This window comes from Cyprinus carpio, chromosome B22, assembly GCF_018340385.1.
Source record: "Cyprinus carpio isolate SPL01 chromosome B22, ASM1834038v1, whole genome shotgun sequence".
NCBI lineage: Eukaryota > Metazoa > Chordata > Actinopteri > Cypriniformes > Cyprinidae > Cyprinus > Cyprinus carpio.
In genome coordinates this window covers 14,974,447-14,993,242 of record NC_056618.1, presented here as the reverse complement: position 1 = coordinate 14,993,242, position 18,796 = coordinate 14,974,447, and the positions used below count along the sequence as shown (strand labels likewise).

The following is an 18,796-nucleotide window of genomic DNA, read 5'->3' as shown; positions in this document are numbered from 1 at the left end:
ATTTGGCAGTTATGTACCATTTAAAAAATATATACTACATATAACAAATTATAATAAACAAACAAACTTTTTATTTGCATTTTATGTCAATACTTTACATTTACACTGTCAAAAATATAAATATATTTAATAATATAACTGTCAACAATTGAAAGTTTTAGATTGTCTATATTTGTGACCCTGGAGCACAAAAGCAGTTAAAAGTAGCACAGGTATATTTATAGCAATAGCCAGCAATACATTGTAAGGGACAAAATTATCCATTTCTCTTTTATGCCAAAAATCATTAGGATATTAAGTAAAGATCATGTTCCATGAAGATATTTTGTAAAATTCCTTACCTAAATATATCAAAACTTAATTTTTGATTAGTAATATGCGTTGCTAAGAAATTAATTTGGACAACTTTAAAGGCGATATTCTCAGTATTTTGATTTGTTTGCAACCTCAGATTCCAGATTTTCAAATAGTTGTATCTCAGCCAAATATTGTCCTAACATAAAAAACCATACATCAATGGAAAACTTATGTATTCAACTTTCAGATAATGTATAAATCTCAATTTCAAAAAATTGACCCTTATGACTGGTTTTGTGGTCCAGGGTCACATTTTTTCTTAGTATACATTTTTTTTTTAAATAGTTTTTTTTTTTTTCTATAGCACGTGCAAAACACAAAACTTATAAAGTTTATATATATATATATATATATATATATATATATTATATATATATATATTTATTTTATATGTGTGTGTGTGTGTGTGTTGTGTGTTGTGTGTGTGTTTATATAGTTCATATTGTATATATGGCTTTTGCAAATAACATGGTTTTAAATGCTATATAAAAATGAAAGGTACTGCAAACATATTAAATACTATTGTTATTGGTGTCAGGTAAAATGTTGCCTCGTGATTGATGTGGCTTTCATGTGTAAGCCTATCCCTCCTTTGTCATGAGTAAATCACTTAATCAGTCCACTTCATTACTACATCAATCACGACTGGTTACAAAGAAATAGAGAGGAGATATTTTACAAAAGCTCTAGATCACATACTTAGCTTTCTCTTTTCATTCACTCTTTCAGTGGTGTAAATAATGGCTGGTTGCAGTGCAGTGGGGCAGTCAGCGGGTTCAAACCCCCTCCTCTATGGTTCTTCTTACCAAAGCACCTCCCCTCGACCCATCAGGGTAATTCACTTACTTTTCTCTTGCTCACAAGGGCTACAGTGCAGTTTTCCATTCAGGGGAACATATCCCGTGACAATAACGGACTCCTCCAGGCACTGCGAGACATCTGAGGTATTTCTGCTCCAATATCCTGATTTTTTATTGCATGGTTTATTTGCATTAGTTTCAACGAAGCGCTTATAACATGCACCGCGATTTTCATTTAAAATGTAGGAAAGAACGAATTTAAGGCGATTAAGAAGTTGGCTACTTTGCAAAATTTAATTTGAAGAAAAAAAATTCCTTGGTGACGCAAACCGGCGTTTCTTTCCTTACAGTTTGTTGACCGGCTAACTCATTTAAAACGCCAACAAAACTATTATTCCGGTACATGACTGCATAGAAAATAATTATAAAGATAAGAAAAGTTGTAAAGGTTAGAAACATGAAAAAAAAAAAAAAACTTTAAGCTAAACAGTTGGTTAAATACACTTTAAATGCGTTGCATCTGCAAGTATCCAATTGTTAGTCGTTAAAATAGACTAAAACGCAACAAGTACACTAATTATCAAAGGAATATTGGACGCCCTAATCGCGAAATCTCTGTGTAGCGAGCGCGTTTGCCTCAGCAAACTCAAGATTTTCTAGCGACTCTCTTTTTTCTTCTTCTTCTTCACAAAGGAAACGCTCACGTGCTGTCTTTTTTAACGTTAAAATTAAAGTACACGATGTTGAATTGTGTCACGGTGTCTGACGTCATTAAGAGTGGAAAAGCGGGCGATGTAAGTCATTATAATACCTTGGAAAGATGATTGTTATCAATGATGATTGTTTTTCTTTGTTCGCGCCGCGTTTAGCACCGCCCACTTGAAAACTCCTCAAACTTTCCCTCTCAGATTTGCCAGACCTGTCAAATTCAGATGAACTGTGATTTAACTAAATTTACCATTAAACTAACAAGCTGACGCCGTTTTTAAGTCGAATAATATTTTAATTAATTTTGCAAATGCTTTTATCAAAGCTGCATTCATGCTTTATCAGAATATAAAACATCTGTGTGTGTGTATACTGTAAAATCGGCAGTCCCTTACTGATGTTTTTTCTGTTCACACTGACCCGCCCACTTGAAAACTCTTCAAACTTTCCTTCTCAGACCTACTAGGCCTGTCATCTAAGATGGTGTACTGTAATTTAACTAACTTTATTATCACAATCTTCAACTTTTTAAGCCTTTGATGTTAAACAGGTATTCATTTTGCAAATGCTTTGATCAAAACCGACTTGCAGTAAAATAAAGTTATATATTATAATAAGCAAGTCTGTGGAGACATAACCAGTTTACCTCCGTTAAAGAATGTCCTTATTAAGCAGTACGCCCACTTTGCAAAGGTTTAACACAAATATATCATGCTGAAAGGAAAACTATGTTGTTTTGCCACCCCTCTGAAGTTAAAACCCATTTCTGCCATGGTTCTTAATTTTTTTGAGGCCCATTATTTATCCTAAAAATCTTATTTTTAATGAGCCAGTTGAGGACAAAACCAGGAGTCCAGTCTTGGCCAAGAGTTGGTTGTTTCTACACACTAAGACAAGTCTAAGTGGGCCTATAAAAGGATGCAGGCTGGTGCTTAAAGGGCCACACGGTTTGCATGGAATAATACTACACTTTATAAAAAACTCCATCATCGACCGTGGTTGATTTAATGGAAAAATTTATGAGGGGGCACATTTGTTCGTATGTTCACTGTATAGACTAAATTGGCTAAGCAGTAAAGCTATGCATTTTATCTTCTCTTTTTTTAGCCTTCAGTCTGGAGTGCACAAGCTTGAAGTTCGCGTCTATAGAGCTCATTGGAAAGGAAGAGTTTTACTGCAAGTGAGGCACGTTTAACAGCGCTTTAGGAGTCGCACAGAAGGGGCCAATGGGAGTGTGGAAGCTGGCCAAGGTGGTGCTTGGATGGGCTGCGATCTGGTGGGCTGCGGTCCATTCGGCGCAGGCGCAAGGAGATGGAGACATCCAGGCCAGTCGATTCAATGGAAAACCTGAGGGGGAGGTGCAACAGAGGGTCCGTCGGAGAGGCCAGGAGTCCCTCAGGGGGTAAGAGTTTTTTCAGTCACGTCCTGCTCCTGCTCTCTGTCAGTTTCATTCTTAAAGTGGACACTCTAATGGCTTAACCATATGAGGCGGAGGGTTTAACTCAACTTTTATTACCAGAAGTACAGTATATTCATTTGGGGGTTGGTATGTCTCGTCTTTAAAGCTTGAATTCGAAGCTAGCATCATCTTTTTTAAATGCACTTTTTAATGCAGTAGATTAATGTTGCAACCTGCTGTGCTGTTTGGGTTAGAGCCAAACTGGGTTGAAAGCGTGATTAAGAAAGCAACGTACAGTATGTGATGGAGCCAGCTGCAGAAGTCTGCTGTGAAGGAATTTTAAGTACCGAAATGCCTCACTATGTTGGTCATGACAACAGGAGTGTCATTTCCTACTGATAACTTGCACCGTTGAAAGATATTATTGTTTGGTTTACGTCTATATATGTCCAAGAAGAATGTATGGTGTTTTAGGTCTCTAGTTTCTGTTGAAAGTTGAGGTAAACACTCTTAAATGTATTAAAAGATGAGTGACTGCATGATGGATGTTTTTCCAAGCCCTCCAGTGGCTCTTGAACTTAGTGTCTGCATTCGTCTCCACAAAGCCAAAGCTGTGTATTTTTCTAATTTTTGGGAAACAATGGCTGTTTTGTGTCGTGCGGCCCTCATATGTTCGAAACGGTTATTCCAATCATCCACTCATCTGTACTTGCTTATAACTCCCCTGCAAACTGCAACAGGAAATGAGGTATTCTGATTACTCGGGGGGCTCCAACAAGGGACATTTGTTTTCAAGCTGGAGGTGAGAAAGAGCATTTCTCAACAGAGATATGTCTCTAATTCTCTGATCCTTATTTAATCAGGAAAGGGTTTTTGCAGTTAATTTCTATAAACAAATCTAGCAAGGCCAAACAGACACTTTGATTCCGTTAGGACTGTAGAGACTTAAGTTCAGAAACAAAAGCACCATTCTTTATGGTACCCCAGTACCAGAAGTGGGACCAATAGTAGTTGACTTGGATTGTAATCAAAAATTAGTTAACTGAACACTTTGGCCAATTTTCCAGGTAAACTAAGGGGGAGTATCTGATCCGGTCAGTGAAGCAGAACCATGTGGCACCGAGTCAATTGAGAAATATGCCACAGTGCCCTTTTGAGAGCCCATGCTTTCCTGTCCAACAGTTCCCTTTGTCAACATAAAGACCCTTCTTACAAATGTTGCAGTCTTAAAGAAAGGTCTAATCACCACCATGCACCATTTGTAATCCTATTCAACATACCAACGCAGTGTAAGAACAGCCCTTAAGAACACTAATTATAATGACGTTGCACGAAAAAGCACATTTGATCTACTGCTGACCAATCAAGCCAAGTTATCCAGGGTCAGACGGTTTAAGAGAGCTGCAGTAGGATTTGGAGCTTACTGGCTCTCCTTGCTAACCATAATTTGGCCGTCAGATTGGAGAAGTCTGATCACATTGCATTTGGGGGCCCCTTAAACGAAGGTAAAGTCTGGGAGACTGCTGTAAAAGCAATGGGCTTGGGGTGAGAATATGATTATGTGGTTCTCGATGCCAACCCTGAGGAGTTTCAACCAGAACAAAGCCAGCAGCTTGCGCAGGGTAGATGTTTTTAGAAGTCTTGCTGGCTTGGCCAGGGTTTCTCTTCATTTGCTCAACATGTCTCCGAGGCAATGTCAGCTCCACTAGACTCCAAAGATGGGCTCCAGTTCTTCCAAAACGCTTGATGTTTGCTTCCCCAGAGAGACTGAGTTCTTTGTCTTGGATTTATATACTTTTAACAGCTAGGAGTGCATGCCAGTCAAAAAGAAAACAATCCTTCTTGGATCTTGAAGAGCTTGCTACAAGCCAACAACGTTTTGTTGTGGAATTGTTCTTTGCAGAAATAAATTTTTTAGCTTAGGAATAAAAAAATTGCCTGTGGATATGGAACCAACTTAGTTTTAAGGACCCCACAGAAAAATGGAAAAGCAGTTTGTTTTTTATCTTTTCAGTGGGGTTTGTCATCTAACCAGTGGAAAGGAAGACGCAGATCTGATAAGTGTATCCTTATGTGTGCATAATAGCATGCCCAGAAATTCTTATCGTCTTATCAAATGCACTCATTGTATTGTAACAAACAAGAAAAAGCATAACAGCCAATTTATTTCTGTTGTTTATTCCCGATACCATCAGTCACTTCAAAGTGTTTTGTGGACCAGCTTATGCATGCAAGCGACAACATTCCCACATGGGACTTGAAATCATATGGAGCGACCCCCCTCCTCCCTCGTTGCTTTAAAAGTGTGAATAGTCTAGACGGTAGTGTGATTGGAGTTCATTAGGGTCAGGGGCTTGAAACAGGCCAAGTTGGACAAGGAAAGACTGTGGAGATCCAGAGGCTTTACACATGAGAGCTTTATAATGTTAAAACACCCGTGCCATTAGCTCATTGGCTCTGGACTTAGCAGCAATCCTGGGGGCTGGGAGCAGATGCCTCTAAATTGACCTTTAACCTCTCTAGGAGTGGTAGCCAGTGGGACGGAATTGTGCTATCTTTGTCTAACACTCTCTCCTTCGTCCTGTTAGGTTTTTATGACCTCATCAAGAACTGGCCAGAGGCCATCAAAGAATCCCGATTTCATATCTCCGCCTTGTCCTGACCTTACTGGAATTCAGTGTGCGAGGGGTTCTCAAATGTCGTAAAGTTGACCTGCTTAATCTGGAGATATTTAGCAAAGAATTGCTTGCAAATCTCTTTAGGCCTGAGGGCTGGTAGACCCTGTAAATGAAAAAGGATTTGACCTAGTGAAGTGAAATGAATTGGTCCATCTAGCTGAAGGAGTCACATGGCTTTCCAGGTATTTGCCTTGTAGCAAGGAACCCGTTACCAATTTATATCTCTCTTTGAGGTGCTGGTTCATATTTGAGATGATGGGTTTTGTAAATGTTCTTCATTTAGTATTGGTAAACACACTGTACTGCATCTAATACATTTAGTAGTTTGCACATGCATTATGTGTTTGAAATGCATTTTCTGGTATTCACTGCAGATACTTCACGACCACCCGAAGTAGTTTTCCACCATAAAAAAGAGCCAAAACCAAAAAAAAAAATAATGAAACACTGAAAACAAAATTTCATGTTTTTTTCCATGTCTTTTGGCAATTTTTATTGACCATAGCATAATTTAAATAGTCAAAATGTGCTTTTTCTGTTTTCTCTTGCTTTTCAAAAAAAAATAAAAAATCAATTACAAAACAATTTTAAAATACATAGCATAATTTAAATAGTCAAAATGTGCTTTTTCTGTTTTCTCTTGCTTTTCAAAAAAAAATAAAAAATCAATTACAAAACAATTTTAAAATATTATTCAGCCATTTTTGGGACCCCATTCTCGATTCAGGCATGTGATTGGTTAAAGACAAAAAAGAAGGAAAACTGAACATTTTGAGTATCAAAACAGCATATTAGAATGATGACACTAAAGACTAGAGTAATGATGCTGAAAATTCAGCTTTGATCACAGAAATAAATAAATAAATACATTTTACAATATAGTCACATACAATTTAAAATTGTAATAATATTTCACAGTATTACTGTATTTTTTACTTTACAAATAAATGCAGCCTTGCTGAGCAGAAAAGACTTTTTAAAACATACTACAGATCCCAAACTTTTGAACACTGTGTAAATGTTATAATAAATGTATTATTAGAGCTGTTGTAATTCATCTCTTCATTATTATTGTTTTAATTTTAATTTTATTTTACAGAACAACAGTAAAATTAGAATACTAACATTGTTGATGGATTTCTTGCTTTTTCATAGAGCTTTTATTTTTGGCGGAAACCCGCAGGAAGACTAGATAGCGCCGGAGCTCGTGCACCGTAGTCAGAATACATGCAATTCATGCGTGTATTAGAAAACATAACATTCTGCAGTTTATTTAGTAAGTGTTTAAGGTCATTTTGAGATTTAAATAATCAAACAGTAACCAGTAACAACCACCTTTCCTCTTCTCATCAAAGAAATGTGATGCATTACTAAACAGTCTCTCGCTGTTGGTGCTTATAATGATTTTTGTGTCTTCCTCGGGCAGTTAAATGCTTCCCTAGTGCTGACATGTTTGCTACATTATAAAGAGTGCGTGCCTTTCATTCTATGCTGGTTGGTATTTGATCGCGTCACCAAAAACATCATTGTTCGGTACAATTTATTCAGCATTTTCACTTATTCACTTATATAATTTCAGTTGCCGAACATTTGGTGCATCCCTACTGAAAAGCATAGGATTTAAGAAAGAAGAGATCGGTTTGCATCCAGGGATAACCTTCTTGGCATCATTGTGCATGAGTTTCAGACCTAATTTTTCAGGCTCCAGTTGAGAAATAAAACTCTGTGGTTCCACAATGCTGATAATTCATCATCATCTGGCCTAATTTCCGCTGCTGCTTTTGTTTTCCGCGGCCCACCTCCAACCCCCCAAACTTTTCACTTCCACTTGTTTTCTTTACCTCCCACTGATTCTTGCCCTTTCCCCAGCATTTTCCGTTTTCATGTTCCAACGTCTAGCCCTCCATCGGCCTCTACTCTTTCTGGCCCTCCACATCTCTCTTGGTTTCTGCTGTTAGCAGTTGTGTCGTCTGGCAATGCGGTTTGAAATCCATCAAAAGATTTAAACTACAGCTGGTCGTCCCCAGGTGACTGACATTTGTAAACATCTTGACTTGTAGAGGAAAGGAATTTATGTGTGCACGTAGAAAGACAGATGTACCTTGTGTTTTTTTAAAGGTCCATTTATGGCAGGCTTAACTTAGTGCTGATAGAAATAAAACCGTTTTCGCAGCGAGGGTCCAGGTTTGATGGAGATCCTAAGGGCTTGTTGGAAAGAAACTGCCAAAATGACACATTCTGAGGGTGATTTGCCTCCAAGCTGTCAGTTACTAGTTGGTCGTCTTGGATCAAGTCACTAAACAGCGAGCCCCAAAACTGGGTTTGTTCACACTCAAGCAGAGAAATACCAAACTTTGGGTTTGGTCCTGTCATTAATCACACATATCATGACTAAAAAGACACATTTCTTTGAATCCAACTCTCGGTGAGAAAGTTGCCAAAAAAACAGCTCATGGATGAGCGCATTTGGGAACATAAGTGTAGCTTTAAGTAAATATTTCTGTCAGGAAGTTTGGTTACGGTCCTACTCAAAACAAACTCTTTTCATGTCATTTCCCTGGAAAGTCCTTTGGGGCCGTTTTATGTATTGAGCCATATTTATGGCAAAGGGTCAGGAGGTCTGTGAGACTCTGGATATTTCATTCTGTTGTAGGCTTCTGAGAAACGTTCAGGAATAATATTTGGTTTCTGTAATTTAATGGACTGGTTTCCGTTGTTTCAGGCCCAACGTATGTGGTTCCCGCTTCCACTCCTATTGTTGTCCAGGGTGGAAAACGCTTCCCGGTGGGAACCAGTGTATAGTTCGTAAGTATCTGCAATATTTGCTTTTAACGTTGCATGCTGAAGATGCCACTTACCCACAGTACACTTAACCACAAAGTTAGCATTATGCCTTAGGCTAACTGTGGTTAAGGATCTTGCACAAGGGTACATCAGGGGGAAATCAGCAACTCACCAGTTCATGAATTACTTTTCGACGCCAAGACCTTTAACCACAACACAACCCCCAAAAGATAAAGACTTGGACCTAAGACCCAAGCTATTTTCAGAACCTGATACTAGAATACTGCACAGTAGGGCTGAGTTAATAAAAAAAAAAAAAAAAAATTATTTCTCAATTTTATTTGATTCTCAAAAAGATATCGGTTCCTAAATCCCAAGAATCTTAGTGTAGCCTGTTTTCATTTAATGAATGCATAATTGTAGCACACCTCCCACCCAATAAATCACAGATCGCGGCAGTGCAAAGCGCATGATCATCTCCTCTTCTTTAATAGCAGTTTCAGCACAAAATAAACATGAATAAACATCTGCAGGTATGTTAAAAGAAAGAGTAAAACTTACCGAATTCTGTATCCTGTCTCATGTATTCGCTCAATCAGTGTTTTAACCATGGAAAGATGTCAGTGTAACAGTCACGCAACATCACATTTACCTCAGAAAAAAAAATATATATATTTTGCGACTTGTTAGTCAAGAGGAGCATTTTGCTAAATATATATGCATCATATAACATTCATTATAATTTTACTGTTCTTCAATATTTCATTTAAGTTTGAATAAATCCGTCAAGTTATGACAGCCAACTTTTAAATATTTATATTTTTTTTAAAAATGAATTGGAGTAGAAATATAATTAGTCTATCTAATTTTAAGTTAAGTAATATTATAAAAACTTAGTTGAGCGTTTGCATACAAATTAGCTCATTTTAACCTTCAATATTATAATAATGTAGTACCAACTGATTTTCATATATTTTTTACAGCATTATATTTTTTTCCTTGAGAAAATTTGCCATGTTCTGTACCTGATTTATAAAATTGAAAAATCAAAATCGAATCTCAAGCTTGTGAAACATAATCGAATCGAATCTTGAAATTTGTGTCAAAACCCAGCCGTACTGCACAATATGTTTGGAAAACAGTACGCAGTGTGCAACAAGTAATATACCACATGATCTCACTACGTTGCATGCTTTTGCACTCATGCAAATGTTGTGTCCAAAAACTGCATATAGTTAATTATCTTGTGTATTATCCACCCGTTTATATGCTAACAGATCCAAATGCCTTCGCTGATCATTTATCATGAATATTTGTCTTTCCAGCAATCTGTAGGAACTCATGTGGGGATGGCTTTTGCTCGAGGCCCAACATGTGTACCTGCTCCAGTGGTCATCTTGCCCCTAGCTGTGGTGCGGCCGCAGGTGAGTTCAGTCATTTCGGTCTCATTTTGTGTAAACAAAACGCCCTGGGCTATATTCTGATTTTTGGCCATTTTGGTGCTTTCATTAAAAGGCATATTTTATAAAAAAGAGGAACTGGATATGAAATGATTTCTTGCAATGTTTGGAGCATGTGCGCTAACCGCTAGGGCACAGCTTTGACTGTAGATGTGTTTTTTTTTTTAATAATTCTCTCTACCCTGCTTGCTTCCTTTGTGGTTGAAGGGCTTGTCATAATTTCAAACTTTTCCTTGACATTTCCAGCGATTTATTAGTTTGAGAGGTGAAATTGAGCAGAGATATGGCAGGCTGGAAATGCTTTGAAATCGCTCTGAAAATGTATAGCGTTTCATCCTTTGAATCATTAACTAAGCTAGGAGTGTTTTCTGTTGAGATATGTTAAATTTGAGACCACACGTCCGCCGGTGAAACCTTGCACTGAACATTTTTTATGACTTACTTAGAAAAGCGTGATTGATTTTGTTTACATGGCGCTGGGAAAAGTAATGACTGCTGGTAATTCCTGGATGAGGTGTTTAGCATTAGCGCAGGTTTCTCTTACTGCACTTGCTCTCTGCCAATGGCGTCCAGTCGTTTCTCAGCGAATGCCCGGAATATGTGGTCATAGACAAATAAACCCAAATGCACCAAACCATAGGGTTCGGTCTCGTAAGCTGTAAAACCAGAGTCAATTTATTTGGCAATGAGAAATTGACCATCTAATTCAGCTGCCAGTCCTCTGACTGTTTGAAAGCAAATGCTAAACATACGCTTGTACTCTGTTTTGGCAGCCTTATGGGATTTGCGAGATCGGTGATGCTGTCACTACGCCTACCCGACCACGCACCGTCTGCAGTGGTTGGGAGAGGCCACATTTATGAGTCAGCTATGAATCTGCAATTACTCCATAAATAACAAGCCGCCACACGGATGTTAGCCGTAGCCATTAGCGTCCAAATCCTGCAGCTGTGCTCAAGATACTGTAACTAATTTCTTCCTCTTCATCATAAATGTCTAATTATCATACATCTAATTTTTATTATGTTAGGCCATCAACAGTGGTATTTTAGTATCATTAATATACTATTAAAGTAACTAGTGTTTTTTTTTTCCCCAATTCGTTTTTATTTTTATCTTATCCAATTTTTTGTAATTTTGTTATGTTTTAGTCATTTTATTGTTTTGTTTTTCGCACTTGTTAACACTAGTTAACTACAGTAGTTAATAAAAAAAATACTAATTTTAGTATTCACTAAGTTTCATTACAACATTTATTAATACAATAATCTTAATATTTATAATGGAACTGAGCTGACATGAACTAACAATGAATAGTTGTATTTTTATTAATTAATGTTACCAAAGATGTATTTGGTAAAAAAAAATTTATTGCTCATTAATTGTTAGTTACTGCAACTAATGTTAACTAATAAGACCTTTTTGCAATGCGTTGCCAATATTAATTTCTTAGTACTTCAGCTTAAACTAAATGAAAATGAGAAATGTTGCCTTGGAAGCTAAATTAAAATGTTTTGTTTTAGATATTTTAGTATTTCAACTTAAAAAATAGAAATTAGAAATGTTGCTGTGGTAACTAAATAAAATAAAATGAGTTAAATTTTTGTTGTAGTTAATTTTAGTACTTAAACCAAATGTAAATCTGAAATGTTGCCTTAGAAAATAACTAAAATATAAACAAGTTTAAGTTTTGTTTGAGTTATTTTAGTACTTCAACTTAAAATAAACTAAAATTTGAAATGTTTCTAATTTTAAAATCACTGAAATAAAACGTTTAAATTTTGTTTGAGTTATTTTAGTCCTTAAACTTAAAAAATAGAAGTGCTTTTATTTCAGTTAGCTTAAAGTTAAAAAGTTTAAGATTTGTTTTATTTGTTTTAGTTCTTAAACGTAACAAAAATCTGAAATGTTACCTTGGCACCTAACTAAAATAAAATGTGTAATTTTTGTTGTGGTTATTTTAGTACTTAAACTAAGCAAAAATTTGAAATGTTGTCTAGACAAATAACTAAAATAAAAATAACTTTCAAGTTTTGTTTGAAGTATTTTAGTACTTCTTAACTTAACGTAACTTTAAATAAACAAAATTAGAAATGTTTTTAATTTTAAACTAACTGAAATGAAACATTTAAGATTTGTTTTAGTTATTTTAATTCTTAAACTTAACTAAATAAAATGTTTATATTTTATATTATATTTAATTCATTTCAGTTATAGCTTATTGTATTTCAAACAATGAAAATGTTACTTAATAGTTTTAGTTTTAATAACTGTCTTTAATTGATTTTTCTGTACATTTCTGCCATATGTACATTAACTGACATAGTCACCACTGATAAGTTACTACTAAATATATTGTAGAAACTTAATTTTCTGTCAGTTCTTTAAAGAATTGAATTGAATTAATAACCCAAAAACCCTGCCCGACAGCTCTTAAATTGTATCTCTGGATTTTTAATAGAACGCAGAACATGAACTAGCGCTTGCTGCTATACTTTGAGAAGCTATTCATTTTCATCTTGAACCCATGTCTCGTTGGTTAACCTGACATTGACAGGCCACGGATCTCCACTCCACGCAGTGAGAAAGAAACAACCATAAAGGACCTCTGTTTCTCAGCCTCGCTCATGTTTCCTGCCGTCAACGTAGCTTGTAAAAAAGTGACAGATGTGACTGCTGTAGACAGAGGTGCATTGTGGGGTGGCAGGCCTCAGGGAGCCCCGTTTTGTGCATGTGTGTCTCAGCACGTGTAGCTCACTTAGCATGGATCAGTGAGCGAACCACCTGTAGGGGGCCTTCAGCAGGTCTAGCCAATGAAGTCATTTCCTGCGCTTTAGGAAAACATGGACTATGCTCAAACATTTACAGGCCTTGCTGTTGAAAGCATGCCATCATCGAGAAAAAAAAAAAAAAAAAAGCACTCACGTTTGATCTCTATCCAACAGCATTTTTTATGTGAAATCAGACAAAAGCAGGTAAATTAAAAAAAAAAAAAAAACACTTTTCATCCTTTACCCTCTGATTTTCTTTATTCTTTTATAAGTTTCTTTAAAAGGATTAGATCATGGCAGGCGAAGATAAAAGGAATAAATGAGGGATAAGTAGTAGCTTGAATTATATTTGGGCTGAAGCGTAATGGCACGATGCCTTTGTTTAGACAGAACGAGAGAGTTTGGAGAGAGCAACGTTTTGATGCAACCAATGGGGAACATCAATCTTTTTAAAAACTCGGTCTCATCAGAGATGATTCATTGTGCTTATGTCACCTAAATGCAATTTTAAATTGCCATGGTTTCATATACAAACTCTATTGAACACCATTGAAAGTTTTGCTAAATGATTCGTTCTGCGCCAAGAGAATTTCCATTTCATTAAAATCGCTGGAAAATAAATCTACTCTTCCAAAAAAAACGTCTGGTTGGCTTTTGTTGGCCAGGTTACCAGGAATTTGAATTGGCGGTCACTGATATCGGAAAGAGAATAAATATGTAAAACAATTAAGGGTCTTTCTCAATATATACTGTGAGTATGATTAAGTTAAATAAATAGTAGGAGGCAGATACAGTAAACTGAAATATTTTTTGGAGACTTTCTGTATTTTCAATATTTCCACATTTATGCAGGAATCTTCATTTCCATTAAACAGTGTAACAATTTAATACAAGAACTATAAACTGGTAAAAAAGTGTAAAAATGTTTCACACACTGCTTTTCATTAATAAGTAAAAAATGCCACATGGCAACTTTCGTGAACATTTTTAATCAGTTTTGAATTGATTTCATTACATTTATACATTTAACGGACACTTTCACTTGTTTTTGAATTATTATTTTTCGAAATTGCAAATAAAGATTATTAGATCCTATTTCTGTTTTTCTACTTTAAATTTTCATGTTTAATTCAGTGTTAAAAACTAAATCCCACAGCAGTTTTTTAAGTGCAGTTCATCACAGTGGCAACAATATTCATAGTGTACAATGGCAAGTTTTTTTTAGAAAACAGTTTTAACTGATTGCTGGAAATTAATCAAAGATTTTTGTCCTAGTATAAGATTTTATCTAATAACTTATCTATTTTTGGGGGGTTATTCCCAAATAATAGGGTTACTTTTAGCTGCATGCATGGTTTATTGTACTGAGCACTCTAGACGAATTCTAATCACCTCTCTTGTCTCTGTACAGTCCAGTCCTGCAGCATCAGATGCATGAATGGAGGGGTCTGTAATGAAGATGCCTGCTCGTGTCAGAAGGGCTACACAGGAAGTCACTGTGGACAGCGTAAGTGAATCTCATCACCACATACCTGTCCAGACACAGACAACAATAGATGATTTCACAAGAGTTTGGCTTACAGACACAAATGATCTCAGATTGCATTCAAACCCAACTATACATTTATTTAAATGTTTTATTTATGTCATGCCATTTTTTTATGAATTGTATTTTTTTATTTATTAGTATTTTATTTTTATTTTATTTTTTATTTACTAACCTTAAGAACTTTTAATGACAATCAAGAACTTTCCAAACATTCCAAAGAACCATAGCAACTCAAGAACTCTATATGTGGGTTTTTTTTTTTTCTAATTGTAGATTTTCAGAATTCAAATTTCAGAAAAAGTTTCATTTCACCAATTTTGCTTTCTGTAGCTGTGTGTGAGAGCGGATGTCAAAATGGCGGGCGTTGTATTGGACCCAACAGATGTGCTTGTGTCTACGGTTTTACTGGGCCGCAGTGCGAGAGAGGTAAGCCATTGCTATGCTTCCAAAGTTCATATTTTCTCAAGTCTTAATTGTGTTGACGTCTGTGAAGATGTGTGGTTTGTTTACCGTCTCAGGCCTGCTTCAAGAATGTGGTAACACTGTGTCAATGTGACCCAGAAATGCTCCGAGGGTAATTTACAGTACTTTAGTTTTGAGGCAGCGCGCTTCCCCCTTCACTGTAGCTGGTGTGAAATTAATGCTACAGTTTACATTGTGGCCACATCTCTCAGAGCAGGAACAATGAGGTAATCTGGGGGCGAAAAAAAGGACGAAACCCTCCCTCACATGTGCACGAGACGTTCTATCAGAGGTGAAATACTTGGCTGGATTTATGAGAAAATGACAGACTGAAACGACTGTAAAGGCAGTTCCCATCAGGCCATGTGAATTGTAGGAGAGAAGCGCCCCAGGCACACTAGAGCGAATACCTAAGCCCTTTTTCGGTACCCCACCCTCCTGCGTCTGGTTCTCTGTTTGACCCCACCCCTTTATGAAGCCCCTTGTGCAATCGTAGGCCGGTTCCCTTTGAAAACCCAACACAGGGAGGTGGAAAAGTTTGGGAGACATCTGGCAGTAGATAAAGTAGGGTGGAAATGACAAGGGAACGTTTCTGTGGAGACTTTTCTGACAAGAAAAGGTGGTGGTGGGGGGTGTTCTCCAAGAAATGGAGACCCCAGCTGTGTATACACAGCCAGGCCTGAACTAGTACAAACAATCTCTTCACACAGAGAGCGCCGTCCATGGGACACCTTCCTCCTTTCTGGGCCACCCGACCAGATCCCTTCAGTCCAGACTCAACCTCAAGGTCCTTGTTTGTAGGTTGTAAAAACGTCAATCTAAGCAATTAGTCATTTCACAGAGCAGAAATAGATTCTTTATTTAGCTTGTCTCAAGCACGTCTGTTTATCATCAAGCGACTGGATTTCACACAGTTGATGAATTTCCAAAAGATGATGCAGCCCTGATGTCAGTCTCTCTATTTGTTTTTTCCCCAAAAAGTCAGCACCATCTTCCAAGAAAGAGGTAGTAACAAAGAAATTGGATCCTGAAAAGACTGAAGCACAATAGTTGGCTTGCGTTTTTAGAAAGTCATTTGTCTGCAGAAGAGTTCAGCAAACACAATGCAAGCTCAGCTGTGAGTCGGCACGGTTTCTAGAGGGAGTTAAGCGAGTTAACGGTAAGAATGGTGTTAGGCCCATCTTATTCATTTTCCATTTAGCCACGTGTGCTCTGCATTATCACTTACCGTGGCCCACACCGAAGAAAGCTATGTGTAATGTTCATTCGCAGTCAAGGGTTGACTTTGCTCGGGGTCATGGGTCACTAGTCCATTTAATTTTGATCAATTACCACTGTTTTGGCAAAGATGCCATTGGGTTTTTTTATGTGGTGCATTGGATTCTGAAGTAAAAAGGGTTTTCCGAGCAATGAAATGTGACTAATCCTCCTGTAACCACAAGAGAAAGAATGAAAAGGACCGAGTGTCACTGGACTGACTCATTTAGGAGTCATAAAACTGTTGTAACCTTGGCTTGTTGGATGTGTACAACAGAGAGAAGATGCAAAGAGATTGCCTGTTTTTATTTAGCTGTACTGTAAATCACAGAGCAGTAAAAGAGTTTGTTGGTCTGTCCGAAAAACTTCAAAGTCTTTCACAGGAACGCTTGACTGTTTCATTTCTACCCCCCCCCCCAACCCCCAACCCTCCCCTCTTCCTTTTTTTTTTCTTCAGGCCTACGTGAATCAACTTCTGCTTCTCCCCAAGTGAAAACACATTTCTTATCTTGGTGTGTACTCTGATTAAACCGAAATAGGTCACAACAAAGCAAGTGACTATTCTCAGTCGTTGACTCTTTAGCAGTTTTTGGCTGCGCTTGACGTTTCCACCTGCAGTTGGTCCCTGCGGCTTAACGTTCCAGACTAGATTAACTTCCCTCTGGCTGATTTTTCATTTCTTAGAAGGTCTTTCATGACAGTCTCCCTTTCGGTCCATTAGCACTGAGGATGATAAAAACAGGCCAAGCCTTTGGAGTGTGAAGAAAACTGGAATTCCTCCTGCCAAATTATGCTGCCGCTCAATCTTTGGACAAGTGTGAATGCCACACATCAGCGACCTTCTGAGGCATCGTTTTTCCCCATCTTGCCTCATGATAATGTACACTGCTAAATAGTTGGCAGATGTCACTGGCAGGGAAACGCTGTGGTGACTAAACGGAAAATAGAGGTGAGTGAGCGTTTGGCAGGATAGGGTGTAGGTGAATGGTTTTGATCTGACAAGCCACTCGAACTGTAATCAAGGCGAAATTACTTCCGAATGTTGTCTGCATCACAGACACATACTCCCTTCTCCGGAATATGAGTCTCCTTGCTTCTGGGAAGCAAGGTCTGCGCATTGCCACCAAGTTTGCCAACGTGACATTGAGGTTAACCGGTCTCCCTTTAGCCTTGCAGATCTGTTTGCTACGAGATTGCGATCTTGTGTATTAAAGTGCTCAAAGGAGTCCAGTCTTTAGCGTGGACCTACCGTGTTACGCTGCATTTATTCTTCTGGCCATGTACACATACAAATGGTTCAGTGCAGAAATTGGCAGGTTTGAACAACATGGCAGCTTCCGAATGATGTTGGCAGGAGCCTTTAGACTCCCTGGCTCCAGTTTCATTGTAGACCAAAGGGTTGTTAGACAGACCTGAGCAGCTTCAAGGATGTTCTTATGGCAGACATTTCTCAGTACCTTTTACATTACTATTCTTCACTGCAAAGCCACTTGTGACGTCCATGTAGTCCTCTGTGTAGGTATTGTACAACTACTTACATGTTTAAAAAAGTTGACCAGGGGTTTGCAAACTTGGTCTTGTAGGGCTGGTGTCCTGCAGAGTTTAACTCCAAATTGACTCAACACACCTGCCTGGAAGTTCTAGCATGCCTAGTAAGACACTGATTAGCTGCTTCAGGTGTGTTTAATTAGGGTTGGAGCTAAACTCTGCAGGACACCGGCTCTCCTGGACCAAGTTTGGATACCCCTCTAGTAGACCCTTTGACAAGTCAGACATTATGTAAATGATTCACTACTCGTTCACCAACTAATGGCACTAGTCAGTAGTGCAAGCTACCTCTACGATTGGCTATCGTTTGAATGTTATCAATTCCGATTCTGATTCCGATTCTGCTTATCAACACTGATTCTTTTCGATTCACAGTTTCGGTTACAATGTGATTAAAGAATGATACCAAACATATTTATTCTGTGTCTCTTTTTGTAAAACATTTAGTGGTAGCTGAATAGCATGAACAAAAATCAGCAAGCTACATAAAAACTGGACTCGTTTAAGAGCTGTTTGTGTGCAAAATAGAGCTACATGATTCTGGATAAATTGAGTTTTTTTTTTCTTTAATATAGGTTGTGGTTTTCTCATGACTCTGAAGAAAAAACATTAGACAACTAAACAAAATCACATGTAATTTATGAATGAATGATTCAATGACTAAGTCAAGATTTACTTGTTTCATTACTGGATGAATCAGCATTTTTGAACGAATCTCTTGAATGATTCAAAGACAAATACATTTTAACAGCCCATTTTTGCCTAGTAGTGTAACATTCTAATCGATAAATCTTTATTTAAAGTGTCAAATTACTTTCAAAAGGTGATTTACTCTTATTTTAATCTCTGCCGTACATATTTAGTTTATATCCGAACTATAAACTTTTATCCAAGTACTTCTGTGATTATTAGTAACAGAAATAATTATATTGTGTGTGGTTGAAAAGACTGTGAAGCTGTTTCATTCATATACATGACAGCTGCTTTTTTCAGGTCAGCGGCAGTGCAAACATAGATTTAAAT

The 18,796-nt window shown here is 37.3% G+C and overlaps 1 protein-coding gene across 1 annotated transcript in view; it reads left to right on the top strand.

Annotated features, from left to right (window-relative positions):
- Nucleotides 1-1,145: 1,145 nt before the first annotated feature.
- Nucleotides 1,146-18,796, top strand: part of LOC109047728 (fibrillin-2-like) — a 71,964-nt gene continuing 54,313 nt past the window's right edge. Inside the window, 6 exon segments of the mRNA XM_042749509.1 lie at nt 1,146-1,301; nt 2,973-3,267; nt 8,665-8,747; nt 10,052-10,150; nt 14,369-14,464; nt 14,837-14,932. Coding sequence (XP_042605443.1) covers nt 3,092-3,267; nt 8,665-8,747; nt 10,052-10,150; nt 14,369-14,464; nt 14,837-14,932 — 550 coding nt within the window. The 5' untranslated portion in view covers nt 1,146-1,301; nt 2,973-3,091.